Consider the following 20,410-nt stretch of genomic DNA (forward strand, 5'->3'; position numbering starts at 1 on the left):
GGCGCAACGGTAAGCGCCTGTCACCAATACAGTGAAGGTTGTACGTGTGTCCTTTTTTAAATACTTCGTGACCGCATTATTTCTAAGCTGGTAGGAATGGGGCTGCGAATGATTGTTCGTTTGTGCACGTGAGCTGTAGTTCTTGCACGAAATAATAGGGGTGGAACATGTAGCTAAGCTGGAACATCGAACTTGTCTCTGATATTCGTAAAACGTGCCTCTAGAGGAGAATCTAGGTTTTATTACTCGCAAATGTCAGCATCATTAAGACATGGGTTCTTATAACTACTTACGATGACGGCATTGGTATATGTTTTTGACAAATGTTAAAACAAATTTACAGAAATGTCAATAATAATAACAACATATTTAAGAAAGCATTTAAAGCACATCAGTTTTTCTTGATTTCAAGTATTCTTTCTCAAGAAGAGTTTTTTTCCAATGTATTCCAAACTCGAGTTTTAGCCTACATTCTTCAGAACAGACGATTACTGCCTGACATCTCTGCAGAAGAATTTTGTCTGGTCCCGAACGGACCGATCAGGGTCGCAACTGGTGTCTGTGGGACACTCGCAAGGATATTGTGTACGAGTCTCGTCCTCGTTGGTCGACATGCATTCATCTCGGTTAGGTCCTTGGATGTTGCATTGCCTCTGCATGTAAATAAATAAATAAAATGTTTACAGCGTAGCGTCGATCCCAAAAGCTCTACTACACCTTTTTACAAGATACAATTTCCACAAACATTTGTGAAAACCCTCCTTAGGTTCTCGAGACACGGGTCTACAAACATCACCATGCACAGGAAGCTGTCAAAAATGCAAGATATCGGAATTGTAACTGTATATATTTACGTTGTCAAAGCGTCAACCACTGAGAGAGTTGAGACTTCGTATGTTAATTAAGTGTAGCTGTGGAATCGTTTGACATCTTTTATGAGGATGACGATATTTGTAGGTGGGTATCTTGATCGAGTTATTCACCCACGTTTCAAGTAATAGTAACTACACCTGAGTTTCATCCGTTTATTTTTTTAAATGCACCTTTAATGTAAGGACCTAGCAAAAGTGATAAATTACGCCAAAAAAAAAAAATTATGCAAATTGAAGATAATTAGACCTAATGGAGCAGTTTGTGCAGTACAAACCTTGAACTCTGGACAACTGTATTTCATGTGCGTGGCATGGTCATAATCGATGTAAGTCTCGTCCAGAACAAGCGGTCGCGAATCTGCGCATGTGCAGGTGAAGAACTCAACATTTTGAGGAAGTATGGAAACCTCAGCGAGTTGCAGTGCCGTGCCATTGTCAGTGCACAGTATTCTAGGCTGAACTTCGCTGCAGAACATCATGCTCATGGTCATATCTAGAATCAGAAACGGATTTATTAGTAAGACAATCGAAAGCAGACGACTGCAAACGCGTCTTTTGTTCGATGAGGTTTTGAAGAACTCCCTCCTGCGTCCCCCACTCCCAATAAATATATAAACAAAATAACGAAGAAAGATCCTTCATCTTGTGATGACTAAAATAATGAAAATGATGATGATGTAATAATGATTCCGTGTCTATATTAAAAATATTTCTTTGTTATGGAGATGCAAAGCGCACTGAGCTTGCTGCTATACTGTAGTGTGAAAGTGCGCTATATAAATCCACTTTTCTTACATATTTATTTTTTTAAGTGATATTGATCGAAAAATCATAAAATTGATTTGTATATATATATATAAACAGGTGGATGTAGTCACAGGTATAAATGTGCCAGAAAAAGTGACACAACTGTCGGGGGATTCATTGAGGTGAACAGAAACTCACCGTTTAAATGCTTGACGGTGATGACGCGGCTGGCGTCCCCCTCCCAGTCCGAGGAACAAGGGTTGCTGGGAGGACACCTGCACTGCTCAGCGGTTTCCGTGGTGGTGGAGGTGCGGTGCAGGTGAATTTTGATGCGACAGGGTTCTGATAAGCTGCAGCGACCCTGTCAAACAACGTTGAATCCAGTAGTATGCAAGTCTGGGAACGAATTCCTTCCCATACAGGCCATCAACAGTTAAACTATAAAAATTATGAGTATTACTGGATTAGGGAACAGCGTTTATTTATTTATTTATTTATTTATTTTTGTACACACATTTATTTAACTCACTATCCTTATCTGTCGGTCCGTTTAATTTTATAATCAACATTATACCAATTTCCCATTTTTTTCTTGGGTCTCGGGATTATTTTTAATACAAAGAGCTTAAAATATAAATGTGTGTGGGTGGTGGGTGGTCTACCTATCAAAAATTTTAAAGTTATATATTTGTTGATAAGATTATTATCGAAAGAAAGTTAATTATCAATATTTGTACGAGTGCCCCTAACAGGTTTAACTTGAACATTATTCGAAAAAAAATTGACCCAGCTGTATCATTTAACCAGTCAGTGCTCAGTACCTAGTGATTATCTCCGCACGTTTTCTAAAGTACACCGCAGAATATCTCTGCGTCCGGCTTCTCGGCAGCTACGGGAGACGGATTCGGTCTAGTTCACATCAGCAGGCGGCGCCATGTCGACCTCGAACGTGTGAAGACTCACGGGGAACACATGCAGTCATCTTCACGAGAAAGGAAGTGCATGGCTTTCAGCCTGATCGAGGTTCTGATGGGGGTCAGCGGCAGTAACACTCAACCCTCTGTTGTGTGGCCAAATGTGACCGAACACTGGAGGAAATGCACATGCATCTTACTTAGACCCGCACAAAGCTGGGGCTATGTCGGGGTTATGACCCTCGGTGCAAGATGTCCAACTAACCTATATATTATATCTATATATATATTTCATTACATATATTTCAGTCACATAGCTCTCTCTTCATGTAGACCTCTCTAGCCCTCTGTGTGTGTGTGGGTAAATGGAAAGGGGAGGGCTACATTCTATGTTGAGATACTTGTATCACGAGAATCGACAGCTGTTCGCTTAAACTTTAAATATTGCTCATTTTCCAATGAGCTAAACCTAAATACTTGAAAAAAAAAAGAAAAAACAAAACAAAACAAAAGAAAACAAACAAACAAAAAAAGCAAACAAACAAAAAACAAAAAAACAAAACAAAAAAACAAAAAAACAACAACAACAAACAAACAAAGAAAAAGTTTTGCAGACGGCTTAGTCTTTAACTAAATTCGTACTTTTTCTTTTTTCTTTTGGGATTCTTTATCTCCTTTCCCTTTTTTTTTAAACGAGGGGTTGTGGAATGCGACATGTATAAATATAACAGCTGAAAATAAACTAAATAAAATAGGTATCCTTGTAACAACAACAACAACAACAACAACAACAACAACAACAACAACAACAACAACAACAACAACTTTGACGTCATTTCCAGGCTGAGGCCAACGCAAGAAATCATGCACGTGCTTTGCTTATCTCGGCGACGTTTCGCGCCAAGTAGATATCAACGCACGCCGTCGAGGGAGAGAACTCTGCGGGGAGTAACTCGCGGTATGCGTTGTGTACCCGACCCCATATCTTTCCGGAAACAGTTGGTTAGCGTGGGTGGAAGGACACGACTCGTTGCACCGCAAACTTTCCGGCGAGGGAAACTTGATATCAAGCTTCCGGGCACTGTCAATGCTCTGCCTTCCCCATCCCCTTACAAATGTTTCTTTCTGGCTGCCTGGTGTTTACCTTTCCTGTCAAAACAAACTGCCCCTCTCGTTTTTTTTCAGGATCTGCACTTAATCTAGTTTCTACCAGAAATTTTGTTGTGGGAACATATTTGATCAAATGCTTCTTCTAAGACTTCAAACAAACACTCCTCTCCTTCCCGCCCCGTACAACATGTAGAATCAGGAATACGTTTTTGAGGATTGCATTCCCGTACCTTGTTTTCTGTAAATAATTTGTCTTTTTATGAGTGTTGTCATGGACGCAAGATGCTAACCAGTGTTACTACAAAAAGTTTTCTTTTAATAACACATAAGAATCCTGATGTCCTGTTAAAGAAATATTCTGTAATGTCTGTCTAAGGAAATCAAGAAGTGTGCTGATTTTCATGGACCCTTCCTCTACTCCAGTGTTGCTTATTGACCTTTTTTAAAAAAATAACGTGTCACCTTCCTTGTATGTTTAGGCATAAGCAGCTAAAAAATGCGAAAGCTAGCGGGAGGAGAATTTTGTTTATAAACATCCCTTTCAAATATACGCCCCTGAACAAGAAGCAAACGGCCACAGGCCCGCCAGGAATTTCATGTCACGACTGACATGCAGACCACGAGACGTAACAGGGGGAGCTCCTTAAAACAGGGGACCATGCTTCTAACACTGGACTGTGAGATGGACTGAGGAGATGGACTGACTGAGGAGGCGCCAATCCCTTCAGGCTCAATTCATTGGGAGACAAGAGCAGGAGGAGGTAATCGCTATTAAATGCTGGTCTACGGTTATCGCCCTCTGTGCTAATTACTGCTGACATTCCCGAGATTAACACAGATAGATCGCGGAAGGCATACCAAACCCTCCCTACCAACCCAACTTTCCAGGACATATGATAGCAAGATAATTAGCAATCCCAGTTTTTGTCTCCTTTAGGACTTTACAGTGTGGGAAAAAATGATCTGTTGTAAACAATTAGTGTTTTTCGTATGTTTACTTTGATTACAGATAGATAAGGAAGGCCACGGAATGCTTACTAAACTTTCTCTATTGACCGATTTCCTCCCTCCCGTGACACATGACAAGATGATTAGCGACCCCAGTCTTACTCCCCTTTACCAAGTCGCAGTGTGGGAAAAAAACTGTAACTGTTGTAAATAATTGTAATACCTGGCAAAGCGAAAGCAAGAAAACCGCCGTGCGATGCAAGTATTTGTTCTGTTAGGATTTCACAGTATAACAAACTCATTTTCGCAAATCGAAAATCAAGCTGTCTTAAATAAATGCACTCGTACTTTTGTCTTAACGGGCTTAATTCGATGTATTGCTACTTGAAAAGAAGCAAGCCAGTGTAATTTATACCAAGGGTGAGATATGAAATAAATACTTAAATACAAAAATCAGCCAGGGATGTAAAAAAAAAAATAAAAAATAAATAGCAAAAGGTTAAAAGAGGAAGAAAAGTGAACTGGATGCCGGGACACATGAAGTACTTACATTTATTAGTCCTGGAAAGAAGCTGTTTCCGAAAGGAGGCATTGCAGAACACACCAATATCGACAGAACTGCAAAGATCCATAGCAGCGCCATTGTCATGAACTTGGTCAGCTGATCACTGAAAGCTCGCAGAAATGCTCGAGTGTATCTGCAGACATAAAAAATACAAAAATTTTCTTCAGCAACTAATTGGTTCTTCGCTTTTCTAAACGACAAAACAAAACAAGACAAAGACAAAACAAAAACAAAACAAAACTCAGCGCTGACTTTTCGTTGTCTCAGTGAAAACTGCTCTCTCAAAAGTTGCCCCCAGATTTGTTCGCATGTTCCATTTCCAGTTAGTCCCTAAACTAAATTTCCTTTCATTGACCAGTCGTAAGGGAACAATCGGATGGAGCGCAGCAGAGGTGAACTCACGCCAGCGGGTCCGCTGATCCACCCGCCTGAGAAGGTCCTCCAGGGAACAGTCTGTTCAAACGCCTTCGACGTTCCTTGCAGTACCGTCTTCGCCAAAGTGACATGACTGAACCACTTCAGCTTTTTCAGCTGGACGGTTCGTACGCAAGGGTTCCTACGAAGTCGTTCGTTTTTCGCTCCTTTGAGGCATTTCGTTTTGAACGCCTAGATCCGCCGTTCTTGTTCTGTTAGTAGGGACCATCGAGACCCAACGGTACTCCTGTCGGTCCCAAATCCGGCCTGTTCCTCCTCCGCCGCCATTCGATTACCTTCAGAAAGGGGCAGTACTAGTGTGTGTTTATTTCTGTGGCCACTGCTCAAATTTTCTGGTGCATGATGGTAAGAGCAATTCCGCTGTGACATTGTCCACGCCCTTCTGGCTGCGAATGGTCTCATTGACCTCATCGCGCAAGACCTGCAGGTCCGCCAGGTTACATGTACAACAAGACCTCAGGTCCACCAGGTTACATGTACAAACAAGTAGAACTGCCTTCCAAGGTGCAGCTGGGTTAAGTTGAGTTCTGGTTGCAGTTGTGTTCAGTCGTTTGAGCCTGCAGTACTTGGATGGTGCAAACGCTCGATGCGCGGGAGCCAACTCACTCGTTGGAAACAAATTCTAGACTAATGAACCGCATCCCCAGCCTGATCACCTGTTCGTCTGACAAGACACTTACATGTGCAGGTGTGCGTTTCTGCTTCTATGGGCGATTTCCCGACAGGTTTTATCTCCCGTTTAATCAACAGGTATTGGCTTATATCTGTAACTTTGATCATAGGTCAGATAACGGTGACAGTTTGACCAGTATCGTCTGCTGCAGCTTGTTATGGCGGACGAGAGTCGGCAGCTGTATTTAAAGAGATGTGATCACTGTTGCCAATTCATGGTTCATGCAGGTACCCCTCCCCAGTGATCTAGGTCAATTCACCCGCTAGCGCCCCTATTCCTGCTAAAAATATTTTTGAATGACTCAAATGGCCAGCGTACTCAGCACAACTACAGTTGCGATTTGAGCGATTCACATCGAAAAGTAGTACGACAAGCGGTATATTTCGACCCCTTACTTCTTTCTTGCTGTTTGTAAAGATGTATACAAACACAGAAACCAACTCAAGAGATCGGGAGCCAGGAAGTGACGCTGCAGGCTTTACCCTTGTATATAAGAGATTTGAAATCCTTGCATCAGCAACCGTCACTCGACATTCAAAACTCTGCCTCCAATACTTCTCCGTGACACTGTGTGAAATCTTTCTGTTTTCATGTCACAAACATATCAATGTCCAATCACCTGCCATTTCGTATGTAACAAAGATAGTTTTGGCTTACATTGCGGCATTGGCACACCTTATGAACGTCACAGTTGCGTGCAGTAGACACCTCTTCCTTGAAACGAAAACCCGCCTCCGTGAGAAAATGTCCGAGAACCACTTCTTTCGGCGACAGATGACGCACATTGCACGTCCGTGGCGACTAATAAAGCTAAACATTAGACGACTAAGTTTTTATTTCAGTATCGCTTAAAATCTTTAATAAAGGTGTTTTATAATTTAAAAGCTACTTACGAAACCATACGAAAACATAAGGTCACGACCTTTTATGCTCGTGATTTTCGCATATACTTGCAGCTCACGTGACTGCTGCGTCTTTTGCAACGTGGATTGTGGCAGGTGGCTGCACGTGAAACCCGTATGATATTTCGTCGCAAGATCCTCCTCTTAGAATGCAAACATTTGTCGATTTGACTGTTCAGAAACGTTGGCTTGTGTGTATGTGTGTTGGCGCGCGCACGAGTGTGTGATATTGGATCACATGTGGCTTTTTATTGCCTTTCAAGGACCTACTTTAAAATAACAGCAAATGGTAGAATGTAAACAAAAAACCCCCAATAAAAATCAAATAAAATGAACTGTGCGCTGTCGTTGGGTTCTGACTGTGTTTGTGATATTTTTCTTGTCAATGTGATCACTTGAGCGTTTGGTTATTTTATTTTATCAAATGTCAATACGTGTCTGAGTTCATGAACGCAATGAAAGTGTCATTTGAGAAATGAAAGGACTCCGGTAAGCAAGACCTATCACAGGTTCTAACAATGTCTGAACCAGAAGAACCGACTATGCTAAATTTCTGCGCTTCTATTTCACGCACCTAATGACAGATGAGGTGTGGAAAAGCAAGAAAAACATTAAAAAAAAAAACAGTACAACATTTACCCTGACAATCCCTTTATTTAATATTTCGCACATTTCAGGACTTGAGGATTTGATAAGGGGACTAATAATAGAAACCAAAGGAGAGTGTAACTTGTAATAATAACCAGAAGTCGAAGAGTAAACTAAGTGCAGTTAAAATACTTAATCTCTTTTAGATATTATCTGAAGCAATAACTGAGCATGCATGATAGCTTCGTGTTGGATATGTCGAGAAAAGTAAGGTTCTGTTTTTGAAAATAAACGTACTGAATGAAGTAAATACCTACTCCACGATAACATTACATTTATTTAAAATGTCTTCTGATAAAAAAATCTTAAGAAATCAGTTTAAAAAGTTAAATACAAAAAATATAGAACACTTCTTAACGGGGTATTATTTTTTGGATTCAGAACTGTTCTGCAGACTACATGCGTGTCTTCTGGCCATCTTGCAGAATTATAGTCTTTTATAGACAACATTGGAGGTGTCACGATGACATTTGCTCACACTACTGGTCATCCATACTCACTCGCTTTGCTCTTTCACTTACACTCATGCACTCGCTTATTCCCATTGCTTCACAAAAAACCGAATATGTCTGTGCCTACTTCCATTTACAGCACCCCGCAAACAACGAGTCCAACTAGCCCTGAGGTCACTTTACATTTGCTTTTTAATAAAGATAAGTTCGTCTTCACTGCTCTTTCCTTTGATTAGTTTACAATGTTTTTCGGGAATTTTTCTTCTATCTGCTATAGACTGTCGCGTCGCCGCAGTATCGGTTACAACGAAATTTCTGTGTGGTGTACACTGTGGTCAGGGGGCTATACTCACTGCAACACTCGCGCTCAGGGAAAGACGAGTTGTCCTTCTTTCCCTACATCACGCTATTGTCTAATGTGCGGGAAAACAAACACATTACAGCAATCAAATGAGATGTGATCTGCAGTGTGTCTGAAGCTCAACGCAGCCAGATCTGATATTAACAATTATCTTAATGGTCCTACATTTAATGCCTTCCTAATGAGGCGGATTGCAGAAGTTTATTGTGACACAAGTGATGCAAAGCATACATCGAAGAACCTTTGAAAAAAGTTATATCATAAAGGTCAACAGTTGTTGCATTTTAGTAAAGGCCGCATTGCGAATGTGCGTTGGAAAGCTGGGACAAATGCACGTGACGCAGAAATGAACTCTTTCGAAAAGTTTTTCCTGATTATAAAGGTAGATTTTAGACAAGGACTCTACTACGAATGCAGTTGTCTCTTTACGTAAAATAATAATAAGAAACAGTTCCACAAACCTCTATACTTAAAAAGAAGTCTTTTTGCACGCAGTACTCTCACTTCATAGCAGAGGAAGCAGAGATGACTGGCTTAAAGATCAACAGAAAAAAAAAGACCGAAATGATGAGAATCAACAACTAGCAGGAACTCCCAATCCAACTTCAAGGAGACAGCATCCTAGAAACAGACCGCTTTACGTATCTGGAGAGCATTGTCAACAAGGATGGTGGAACGGATGATAAAATCAAAAGCCGCATCAACAAGGCCAGGCATGCTTTCAACAGCCTATGCTCCATCTGGAACTTCCAAGTATTATCCTTCAGCAGTAAGACCCGCATCTTCAACACCCATGTGAAGGCAGTCCTACTGTATGGTTCTGAAACCTGGAGAGTGACAAACACCATCAACAACAAGCTCCAGACCTTTACCAACCGATGCCTACGCCATGTTCTGGGAATAAGATGGCCTGTAAAGGTCTCCAACAGCTGCCTGTGGAAAAAAACCAACCAGAATGCCACTAGCCAAGACATCAAAAAGCGCAAATGGGGCTGTATAGGACACACCCTGCGCAAACCAGCTGACACCATGGCTAGGCAGGCACTACCTTCACTCTCCATTTCTGTGACTACAGCTGAAGTCAAACGTCTCCATTGTTCATCGTGTCTACAGCTAAACAGTACATTTCAGTGTCAGTGAGTCATATTTCGTCTGTGTGAATTCTTTTATTGCCAGACTACTTCCTTAAAAATCTGAGTAAAGTCTGGAATCAATTTTCATTATATCCACCATACCTATTGCACATTCAACCCACCCCCATTTTTTTTAGGTTTGTATGGTTGGAATTAAGTTAAATTTTCCCATGTACTTGAATAGAGTCAAGTGTGTGATTTAATCGATTTTAGATTGTTGACAAAGCGACTAATGATGGCATCGACCGGTGACCAACAATACACGGGGGGGCGGACAGCCTTGTCTCACTAACTAAAAGGCGAACCCCCAGTGCTCCTAAGTTTTATTGGTTAAGATAAAGACATAGTTTGTGGTAGTCGGTCCGATACCCATATGAAGCAGTGTACTCCATCCAAACGACTTTCAGATCACAGGACTATTTTTACCTGGTAACAGTACAAGGGAGCAAACTTTGGATTTCGCGCTAAACGGTGGCGGTGGCGGTGGCGTCCCTTAGTCTTCTTTGCCACTTGTCGGCTGCTAGCGGGGTGGGGAACCCTTCATTTACATGTATATTTTTTATTAGCGTTACCCTGAAAGGCTAGCTCAGATCCGAACTTAAAGTAAACAGCAATGAATCATTTATCCTTCCCAAAGCAATAAAATAAATTGATTATACAGAATAAATGCAACCCTGTCAAAATGTCTATATGCATCTAAACATGTGTCTGTGTGTGCGAAGTTTAACTTAGCATCCTGTCAGAAAAACCATTCAATTCTTAAAACTCATGTTATTCAAATTGCATGAAGAAGTGTGTTTGTGCTTCATTACCCTTTAACCTCCGATCACCACTGTAGTTAATTTGGAATGGAGAGATCGTTTTGTCAGTTTGTCTGTCCCACGTACACACACACACAAACGTTGTTTACTCTTCAGAAGATGACCAGAACCAAGGTGAGACGTCAGACAGCTCACCATCCTTGAAGCATTTCGTCAGCAGGAAACTAAGGTCGCTCCTTGGAAACTATGACCAGTTTCCAGTGTCTACAAATGCTCTTCGTGTCTTTTTAAGGCAGTTTCTCGGTGTCTATGTGTGATCAATTTCTCGTTTTCTTTTTATTTTTTCCTTCTTATGATAAGCATTTTAGAAAATCCTGTCATTCCTCCCTCTCTCTCTCAAATATAGTTATTAACCGTCAAACACTATTATTTCAATCAATTTTATCTCATTATCCCACGGACCATATACAGTCTTATGTAAGGTCTGTGGCGATAAATTTCACATGTATTTTTTTTAATTCGGTCGGGATGGGGGGGTAGGGAACTGGTATGAAGGCTTACACAGTAATTCAGCTTTTGCTGCAGTCACATTTTCGGCTGCTTCATGATACAGTTCATTTAAAATTGCAGAGCGCTGAAATTTATACACATTGAAATGTAATAATCAGTATAATATAGGTGAATATATGCCGTTCCGTGTGTAAAAAAAAACCCAACAAAACCAACACATCTCAGGGGGATACTCAGATGTGTTCTCAATAATAATGAGCAAAATATTGTTCTGTTTGACACGTCTTAAGTGGCGCCTTATCATCAAAATGTATGTGATCAGAGTGCCGATGACAACAAGAACTGCTAAGATAAGCACTGCTCTTTGCTAGAAGTGGATTGCGAAGAAGAATCTCATACTTTTTGAAAATTCAATTTTTAAATTTTACACCGAATATTGAAATAATACTTCCTTCGCGCAATTAAAGTTTGGACAATACATCAACAGCAAGATTAATTATAGGGGTAAATACAGGTGGTGGTTGTGGTCGACTGCTGATGAGGGCGGTGATGGAGCAGGAGAACCACGTCATCAAAGCACTCACGTGACCACTTCTAGTGTCAAACGGAAAGATGCCAGAGCCTCTTAGAATGCGTGGCGAGATGAGAGAGAGGAAGTCTCCAGCTCGCCACAAGGCGCATGCGCTCCACCGGGCAGCATGAGGATGTCATCCACTTCAAAGTTAGCTTGACCTGTGACCTTTTCAGGGGGGAGGGTATTGACTGTCTTTTGTTAGTTTCCCACGTGTTCCTTTGAGCTTAAAGTTTTGACAGGAGAATTCATGTTAAAAACGTTTTAGAAAATTTTCCCCGCCCCTCACAAAATTATTTATTGGTAGGGTGGAGGTGGAAGTTGTCAGTTTATACTTGTAGATCATTCCATTAAAAAAAAAAAAAAGCAATCGTATTGAAGGAAAAAAATAATTAAGAGAAAACATCAAAAACTAACGGTCTCTTGAATCACTTATTTTTATCACCTAACACTTGATAATTACTAAAATATGTGATCAAACTTTTCAAAAAAAAATCATGGCTATTATTTCTAAGTTGTTTCTCAAAAGTTAAAACAAATGAACCACGTATTAATCTAGGAATGTTGTTTTCAATGATTGTGCGTTTGTGCACGTGAACTAGTTCTTGCACGAATAATGCTGCGGGGTGGAAAATGGAGTTAAACCGGAACTTGTCTCTGATATTCGTAAAACGTGCCTCTAGAGGAGAATCTAGGTTCTATTAATCGCGAATACTGGCACTTTCAGTCATCGGCACTTAGAATTACTTACGATTACGGCCTTTGTTTATGATTTTGACACAAATATTGAACAACGAAAGAAAAAAGTTTACAGAAATGTCAAAAATAATCAAATATTTAACAAAGCATCTAAAGCACATCAGTTATTCTCGACTTCAAAGATTGGTATTGACACCACGTGTCCCCTTCCTTCTTCTCAAATATTCTTTCTCAGGAAGAGTTCTTTTCCACGTATTCCAATTTTTTTTTAAAGCCTACAGTCTTCAGAAACAAACGAAAACAAGCCAAGCAATAACTGTCACATGTCGTCAGATTATCACTGAGTACTCAGGGCTCGAGCATCGTCGCCCAGTCTTCCTCAATCTTGTTTGTCAATCACTGCCAGACGCATCTGTGCACAGGGGTTGTCTCGTAGGGAATGGAGAAATCAGGTTCGCAGCTGGTTCTGCTGGGACACTTGCAAGGATAGTGTATACGGTTGCCATCGTCACTGAACAACGTGCATTCATCTCGGTTAGTTCTTCGTATGTTGCACCGCCTCTGTAAATAAATAAACAAAATGTTTATATTTGGGATCAACACAAGCGTCTACTGCACCTTTATATAAGATACAATTTTCCCCAAACCCTCATCTCGAGACACGAGTCTACAAACATCACCATGCACAGGAAGTTGTCAAAAATTCAAGACATCGGAATTGTAACCGTTTAGGCACCTCTCAATGGGAGAGCTGGGGCATGTAAATTAAACGAAACGTGGCGCAGAAAGAAGAAAATACAAACCTTGAAATTTGGGCAGACATATTTCATGTGGCGGAAGTGGGCAGAATCAACGTACATCTCGTCGATAACCAACGGTCGCGAATCCGCGCAAGCGCAGCGGAAGACGTCAACTTCCTGGGGGAGGGTGGACAGTCCAGTGACCTCCAGGGCCGTTTCATTGTCAGTGCAGAGCGTTGGAGGCTGAACTTCGTTGCAGAACATCATGCTCAAAGTCATGTCCGTGTCTGGAATCGCGAATTAATTTATTAATAAGATAATAATTTTTTTTTAACAGAAACCTGTCATGTAAAGAAAGACTGTAACACATATTTTAAAATCCTATCATTACATCATTATTAACAATTTTGTTACCATAATTTAAATAAATAAAAAATAAGCAAATCAACTTTGATTAATAATGTTAAGTCTTTAAGAAGAACATTTGAGATGATAGACTAAAACCGCAGGATGGGATATCGCAACAGGGACAAGAAGGAACCAAACAGGAGATAAGACCGTGCACCTATTGCCGTCCGGTGTAGCTGCAACCTTAGTTTGGGGATGTAGGTATTTGGTAATACCTCAGAAGAAAACTTATCCCTGGTGAGAGGCATATACCTCTTCCATATTTACAGCCCCATAAAAGACAAGAAACAAGGGGCAAAATTCTCTCCTACAAATAAACATCAAGGAAATAACGAAGAAAGAAAAGGACATAACACTGTTGATGACCAAAAAAAAATAAAAAAAATTACAATAATAACAATAATAAAAACAAAAAGACATATGAAGAGATTTATGGATGGTAACACGGAGAAACGTGCCAGCACGAACTTGTATTACTAAACTGCTTTCAGGCTATTTTTTTCAGTTAACTACTAAACCGAGGCTGGTGTATACAAAGCTTCCGGTTTTGTCACATTCATTGTTTAGGCTCGCTGAGACTATCAGCAGAGAACTTGGCAAGAAGCTAAGCGTTGGTTTCGGCAAACAGCCGGCAGTCCACCTTCACACGTCCGTGATGCCAGCAAAAGTTATACAACTGACGAGGGGCTCACTGAGGTGAACAGAAACTCACGCACCTGAGTTGGTGGTTGCAAGCTCGCGGGTGATGACGCGACTGGCGTCCCCCTCCCAGTCCGTGGAGCAAGGTTTGCTGGCGGGGCAGCTGCACAGTTCAGCGGCTATCGTCTCCGTGGTGGCGGAGATGCGGTGCATGTCCACCTTGATCCGACAGGGCTTTGATGCCGAGCTGCAGCGCGGATAATGTCTCTGTGAAACAACAGTTAAAAGCCAGTAGTATACAAGTCTAGAGACGAATTCACTCCCAATCAAGGCATCAATGATCAGCAGAAACACATGTTTGAAAAGTTATCAAAATTATCGGAAAGTGTACGCTGCATAATACAATCACAACCAATCACAAAGCAGTATCTTGGTAACTCGGAGAGTCCGAAATCGATGTAAAATATAAACAATGGATGTAAAATATAAACAATGGATCAAGAGACTGAGGTCCTGGGGAGGACGGATTCGCTTGTCGGTGGTCCTTTCCTGATGTGGACAATAACATTTAACGACCAAGAATGTCTTTTCCCTTCTCTCTTGTTAGCTTTTGCTTAACATTGATTCATATTTCCTCCTGCCCTTAATCCAGGATTCTATAACTGCTTTCACGTGATAAAGAGCCAAGGGACCAAATTGTTAGTAGGCAAAAGCTAATGTCAAGTAAAAGGCCAAACCAAAAACACGCTTGCCCTTGAGTTTCCCAATGTTGCCCGAGGGGCAGAGACTTACCCTCACTTCATAACTACGGTCCCATGTGTCTTGTGAAGCTGAACTCTTTTATGTACAAGGTTTGTAAACGTGTATTTCTCCAAGATATGTGGAAATAGCATCTTGAACCCAGTTATTAGAAAACAAAATTATATTCAACTAAATCTTTAAACGGTCACCTAGTACCTACCGATTATCCTCGCATGTTTTGCTCTTGAATGAAAGTACACCAGAGAATATCTCTAAACAATACATCTCCTGCTTCTCGGCAGCTAAGGGACACTACCAATGGGGTCAGGTCGACAGACATCACGTACGTAGTTCACGTCAGTAGGAGGCGCTGAATGCTGACCTCAATCCTGTGGAGACTCGCCCGGGGGAGGGGACACAAACGGTCGCCTTTACGAAAAGGGGCGGAAGTAGCTTCCAGCCTGATCAAGGTCCTCGAGAGGGGTCAGCGGCAGTAACACTCAACCCTCTTTTGTGCGACCGAGCCTTCGAGGAAACGAACGTGAATCTTACCAAGACCGGCACAAAGTTTACCTTGTGTCGGGGTTATGACCCTCGGCGTTATATGTCCGACTAGTCTATACTGACTTCCGTCACGTGGCTGTCTCTCGTCACGTAGACCTCTTCAGCCATGTCTCTTGTGCGCGTGTGTGTGGTGGGGTGGAGGGAAAGGGTGGAGGGAAGGGGTGGTGCAATGAACTTAACCCAGATATTTGAAAATAAAAAGTTTTGTAGTCGGATTAGAATTCACAATTTTGCTCTTTTCTGTCGGGTTTGTTTTCCTTTCCTTTTTTCATTTACGAGTGGATGCAAAATGTGACGCGAAGGCTTAAAAATAAAAGAAAAATAAATAAAATAAAATAAGGGTATCCTTGTGCTTACCTGCTTAAAACAATAACAGAAAAGAAGACGAAGATGGAAAAGAACAAGAAACTTTATCTACTCTCTGTGCTATCTTTGACGTCATTTCCGGGCTGAGGGCAATGCGAGAAATCAGGTGCTTTGCTTATCTCCCGCCAAGTAGATATCAACGCACGTCATTGAGGAAGAGAACTCTGCGGGGAGTAACTCGCGGTATGCGTTGTGTACCCGACCCCATATCTTTCCGGAAACAGTTGGTTAGCGTGGGTGGAAGGACACGACTCGTTGCACCGCAAACTTTCCGGCGAGGGAAACTTGATATCAAGCTTCCGGGCACTGTCAATGCTCTGCCTTCCCCATCCCCTTACAAATGTTTCTTTCTGGCTGCCTGGTGTTTACCTTTTACCGCTGAAGACATTTCCTGTCAAAACAAACTGCCCCTCTGATCGTTTTCTCAGGATCTGCGCTTTATCTTAAGCTTGTAACCAGAAGACTTGCGTGAACACGTTTGATAAAATTTTCCTTCTAAGACTTCAAATAAACATTCTTCTCCTTCCCACCCCATTAACAGTTATCGTGCAGAATCTTGTATACATTTTTTAAGGATTGCATTCCTGTATCTTGTTTTCTGGGAAACATTTTTTTTTTATGAGCGGTCATGAACGCAAAATGTTTGAATGACTGCTTGAATAAGTGAAGAAGAACCATTTAAAAATGGTTTGGTGTACAGCATGAAAAGAACTAGTCCAAGAACACATCCCTATTGAAATCTGAATCAACAATCCAGCAGGTGGGTCAGATGAATCGTGTGACCAGTCAGACAGATTGGTTTTCAACCCAGAATAAAACGATTCTGCAGATGGCGTAGTGGTGTCTGATGGAATCAAGAACTATGTTGGCTTTCATGCCCACTCCCTCTCTCCACTCCCATGTGGCTTATTGAAATTTTCAAGTGTCATGCTTCCTTGTATGTTTACTGTATAAGCAGCTAAAAATGCGAAAGCTAGCGAGAGGAGTATTTTGTTTATAAACATCACTTTCCCATAACAGCGTGAAGTATCAAAACATTCAAATATTCGCCCCCGAACAAGAAGCAAACGGCCACAGGCCCGCCAGGAATTTCATGTCACGACTGACATGCAGACCACGAGACGTAAGAGGGGGAGCTCCTTAAAACAGGGGACCATGCTTCTAACACTGGACTGTGAGATGGACTGGTAGACATCCCTATCTGACTGAGGCGCCGGTCCCTCCAGGTTCAATTCATTGGGAGTCAAGAGCAGGAGGAGGTAATCGCTATTAAATGCTGGTCTACGGTTATCGCCTTCTGTGCTAATTACTGCTGACATTCACCTTGATTACAGATAGGTCAGGAAGGCCCCGGAAGGCATACAAACCCTCTCAACCACCTGTTCCCCTCCCACTGTACATATAATATCAAGATAATTAGCAATCCTATTCTTAGTCTCCTTTAGGACTTAACAGCGTGGGAAAAGTAACTCTAGCTGTTGTAAACAATTTTAGTGTAATACGTATGTTTACCTGCCAGGACGAAAAAAAAAAAAAAAAAGAAAGAAAAACGTGCGAAACAAGTATTTGTTCTGTTTTGCAAGAGCAGATATTTAGTCTATTTTACACCGATCAGAAAAGTTTCAATAAACAACCATACTATTCTTACATTAAAATGTCAAAATTAAAATCTTGTTTAAATGCTGTGTTCCCACACATCTTCGTGCTTACTCATAATAATTACTAATCAATTACTTAAATAAAGTTATTGTAATTAATTACTTAAATGAAATTGTTGTTATCAATTGCTCAACATATATTTTCATTGTTGTACCTACAGTCGAACCTCCATAAGTCGACCTTCACTAAATCGAAAACCTCCCTATATCGAATTAATTGTTAGTTACCGGCCAAACACCTGCGCCTATTACAAAATTTTCTAAACTCGAAAACTCCGTAAGTCGATTTTTATTCGGGTCACTTTGAGTTCGACATATCGAGGTCCGACTGTATATATATATCATTAAACACTGTTGCTATCATTAATTATATATTATGAACCTGTTAAGTCATTTCAAATAACAGCTTTGCGCATCTATCAAACCTCTGGAAACATAAATCAAACCATCTTTCTTAAATAAATGCTCTCGTGAATTCGAGCTATCGCTACTTGAAAAAAAAGGAAGGTAGTAATTTATACCAAGGGCAAGCGATGAAATAAGAAAGAAATTTTTTTTAATGAGCTAGGGATGTACAAACTCAAATTAAAAAAAAAAAAAAAAGGGGACGGAAGAAACGAAGAAAAGTGAGTTATGTGACACATGAGGTGCCGAGACATGAGGTACTTACATTTCCTGGAAAGAAGCCGTTTCCGAAAGGAGGCATCGCAGAACACACGGATATCAACAGGACTGCAGCGACCCATAGCAGCGCCATTGTCATCCACTTGCTAAACTGATCACTGCGAGCTCGTCGAGTTTATCTGAAGACATAAAAAAGAAAAGAAAAATAAATCTTTTCACACGACTAATTGACTCCTATCTTTCCTAGGCAGCGAAAGAAAGAAAAAAAAACAAAAAAACAAACAAAATCAAACAAAACAAAACTCGGTGCTGACTTTTCGTTGACTGGGTGAAAACTGCTCTCTCACAAGTTGCCACCAAATCTGTTCGCATATACGAGCACGTAAAACTGCCTTCCGAAGCGAAGCTGGGTAGAGTGAGTTCTGGTTGCAGTCGTTTGCTGATTCGTTCAGTCGCTCGCTTGGGGGGAGATGGGGAGGGGCGCGAGCGCTCAGCCGTGCCAGTCTGCGCATGTCCTCCACGCGGTCTTTTATCTCCGCGCGGGAGCCAACTCACGCGTTGGAAACAAATTCCAGGCTAACGAACCGCCTCCCCCACCCCACTCACCCGTTCGTCTGACACTGCGACAAGACACTTCATTACTTACATGTGTAGGCGGAGGAGTTCTGCTGCTCCGGTGGGCGGTTTTCCGATAGGTTTTACTTTCTTTTTCAATCAAGAGGAATTACTGGTTTAATGTCTTTCTTTCAGTTTGATTATAAGATCGGATAACGAGGACGGTTTGACCAGTATCCTCTGCTGATGAAACCGCGGTCCAGCTATGCGTCTGGCTTTTCACTATTGCGTTGTTGCGCATGCGCGCGCATCTGGCGACTGCTGATGGCGTTGATGGCTGATGTTGTTATGGCTGACGAGGGTCGGCAGCTGTATTTAACGAGAACTTCCTCCCAGCCGGTTGTGCTCGCTTCACTGCTGCCAAGTCCTGGTAACGTCTGCCACCTCCCGTTTCCTCGGTCAGTTCGCCCGCTCCCGCCCCTGTTCCTGGCTAAAAATATTTTGGATGACTCAAATGGCCAGCGTGCTCAGCACAACTATAGTTGCGAGTTGAGCGATTCACATCGAAAAGTGATACGACAAGCGAAGACGATTCAGCCTCCATTCCTTCTTTGTTGGCATTTGTGAAGACGTATACGAAGATAGGACCATCAACAGAAGAGATTGAGAGCCAGGAAGTCATGATGCAGACTTTACAATCGTATTTAAGAGTTTTGATATTAGATGGCGACTTAAGAAACCGTTACTCATCATTCAAAATCTTGTCTTCAATCGTCCTCCTATGTCCCCACCCACCGTCACAACCAGCAATGTCCAGTCACCTGCCATTTCGTGTATAACTGAGCGTTATTTGCAGCATCAGTCCAGCACCCAGTGCACCCCAAACAACGGAAGTTTTACCGCTTTCACCAGGAGACAGATGCGCAGTTGCGTGCGGCAGTGACACCTCGTGTCTGAGACGAGAACGTGCATGCTCGTGAGAACCTGTCCGAGAAGAGCTTCTCTCGGCCAAATGTTACGCACATTGCACGTGTGTGCCGACTACGAGGACTGAGCATCAGACGCCTTACATTTCCGTTTCGTAATGTTGTCTACTTTTGATTTTACCCACATCTGTCATACTTAAATATTGTTGGTAATATTCGACATACACAATTATTTCCAATTGACTACGAACTTTTTATTGAAGTTTCGTTAAAATTTTTGATAGCATTGTTTTAAATAAAAAAATAATTTAAAACCTACTTACGAAACCACACAAAGACTAGACAAAATCACAAGCTGACGACCAATTATGATCGTGGACTGTAGCAGGTGGCACGTGAAACCCGTAAGATATTTCGAGTCAAGATCATATTAAGATGAAGACAAATATTTGTAGGTTCGACTGTTCAGAAACGTTGGCTTACTCCGCGTGCGTGCATATGTGACCACGCGAGATTTTATTCTTTATTTTGAGAAGTGAAAGGGCGCCAGTAATTAGGACCGATTACAATGTCGGATGGGGTGTGGAAAAGCAAGAGACCAATGAACGGTTGTAAGACATTCACCCCGACAATTACTTATCTCGCGATTTATTAAGACTTGGAAACCTCATATTGAGACTAATAATAGAAAAAAGTGACAGTGTAACTTGCAATAATAATCTGAAGTTGAAGAGTAAACAAACTGCAGTTGAAATAATCAAGTAATCTCTTGTATGTATCATTTGAAGTAATAATTGAGCATGCACAATATTTTCATGTTGGCTGTTATTAGAAGCAGAAAACGTAAGTCCTGTTTTTGAAATAAAACATACTGAGTGAATCAAAATT

The 20,410-nt window shown here is 41.4% G+C and overlaps 2 protein-coding genes across 4 annotated transcripts; both read right to left on the reverse strand.

Annotated features, from left to right (window-relative positions):
• Positions 1-6: 6 nt before the first annotated feature.
• On the reverse strand, positions 7-6,779 carry LOC112576040. 2 transcript variants are annotated; one of them, XM_025258263.1, is made up of 5 exons: positions 6,272-6,779; positions 5,142-5,259; positions 1,818-1,980; positions 1,148-1,365; positions 7-653 (listed from the first exon to the last, which is right to left on the reverse strand). In XM_025258263.1, exons 2-5 carry the CDS (start codon positions 5,238-5,240, stop codon positions 489-491), a joined length of 645 nt encoding a protein of 214 aa, XP_025114048.1. In that variant the 5' UTR covers positions 5,241-5,259; positions 6,272-6,779; the 3' UTR covers positions 7-488. The 2 variants fall into 2 exon arrangements, with proteins under 2 accessions (XP_025114048.1, XP_025114047.1); XM_025258262.1 differs by having other exon boundaries at positions 13-653; positions 5,142-5,289; positions 6,272-6,751.
• A 4,166-nt stretch (positions 6,780-10,945) lies between these two features.
• Positions 10,946-19,063, reverse strand: LOC112576039. Of its 2 annotated transcripts, none has more exons than XM_025258260.1 (5): positions 18,688-19,063; positions 18,088-18,220; positions 14,166-14,355; positions 13,105-13,328; positions 10,946-12,862 (listed from the first exon to the last, which is right to left on the reverse strand). In XM_025258260.1, exons 2-5 carry the CDS (start codon positions 18,178-18,180, stop codon positions 12,698-12,700), a joined length of 672 nt encoding a protein of 223 aa, XP_025114045.1. In that variant the 5' UTR covers positions 18,181-18,220; positions 18,688-19,063; the 3' UTR covers positions 10,946-12,697. The 2 variants fall into 2 exon arrangements, with proteins under 2 accessions (XP_025114045.1, XP_025114046.1); XM_025258261.1 differs by lacking the exon at positions 18,688-19,063 and adding an exon at positions 18,356-18,549.
• Positions 19,064-20,410: the final 1,347 nt, after the last annotated feature.

Source organism: Pomacea canaliculata, linkage group LG11, assembly GCF_003073045.1.
Source record: "Pomacea canaliculata isolate SZHN2017 linkage group LG11, ASM307304v1, whole genome shotgun sequence".
Classification (NCBI taxonomy): domain Eukaryota; kingdom Metazoa; phylum Mollusca; class Gastropoda; order Architaenioglossa; family Ampullariidae; genus Pomacea; species Pomacea canaliculata.

Coding starts and splice junctions, on each gene's coding strand:
- LOC112576040 (XM_025258263.1), bottom strand. CDS start 5,240: ATGACAATGGCGCTGCTATGGATCTTTGCAGTTCTGTCGATATTGGTG. Junction 1,366..1,817: donor CACCGTCAAGCATTTAAACG/GTGAGTTTCTGT, acceptor TTCTGATTCTAG/ATATGACCATGAGCATGATG. Junction 654..1,147: donor ACAGTTGTCCAGAGTTCAAG/GTTTGTACTGCA, acceptor ATTTACATGCAG/AGGCAATGCAACATCCAAGG.
- LOC112576039 (XM_025258260.1), bottom strand. CDS start 18,180: ATGACAATGGCGCTGCTATGGGTCGCTGCAGTCCTGTTGATATCCGTG. Junction 14,356..18,087: donor ACGGCTTCTTTCCAGGAAAT/GTAAGTACCTCA, acceptor GTTGTTTCACAG/AGACATTATCCGCGCTGCAG. Junction 13,329..14,165: donor GCTTGCAACCACCAACTCAG/GTGCGTGAGTTT, acceptor TCGCGATTCCAG/ACACGGACATGACTTTGAGC.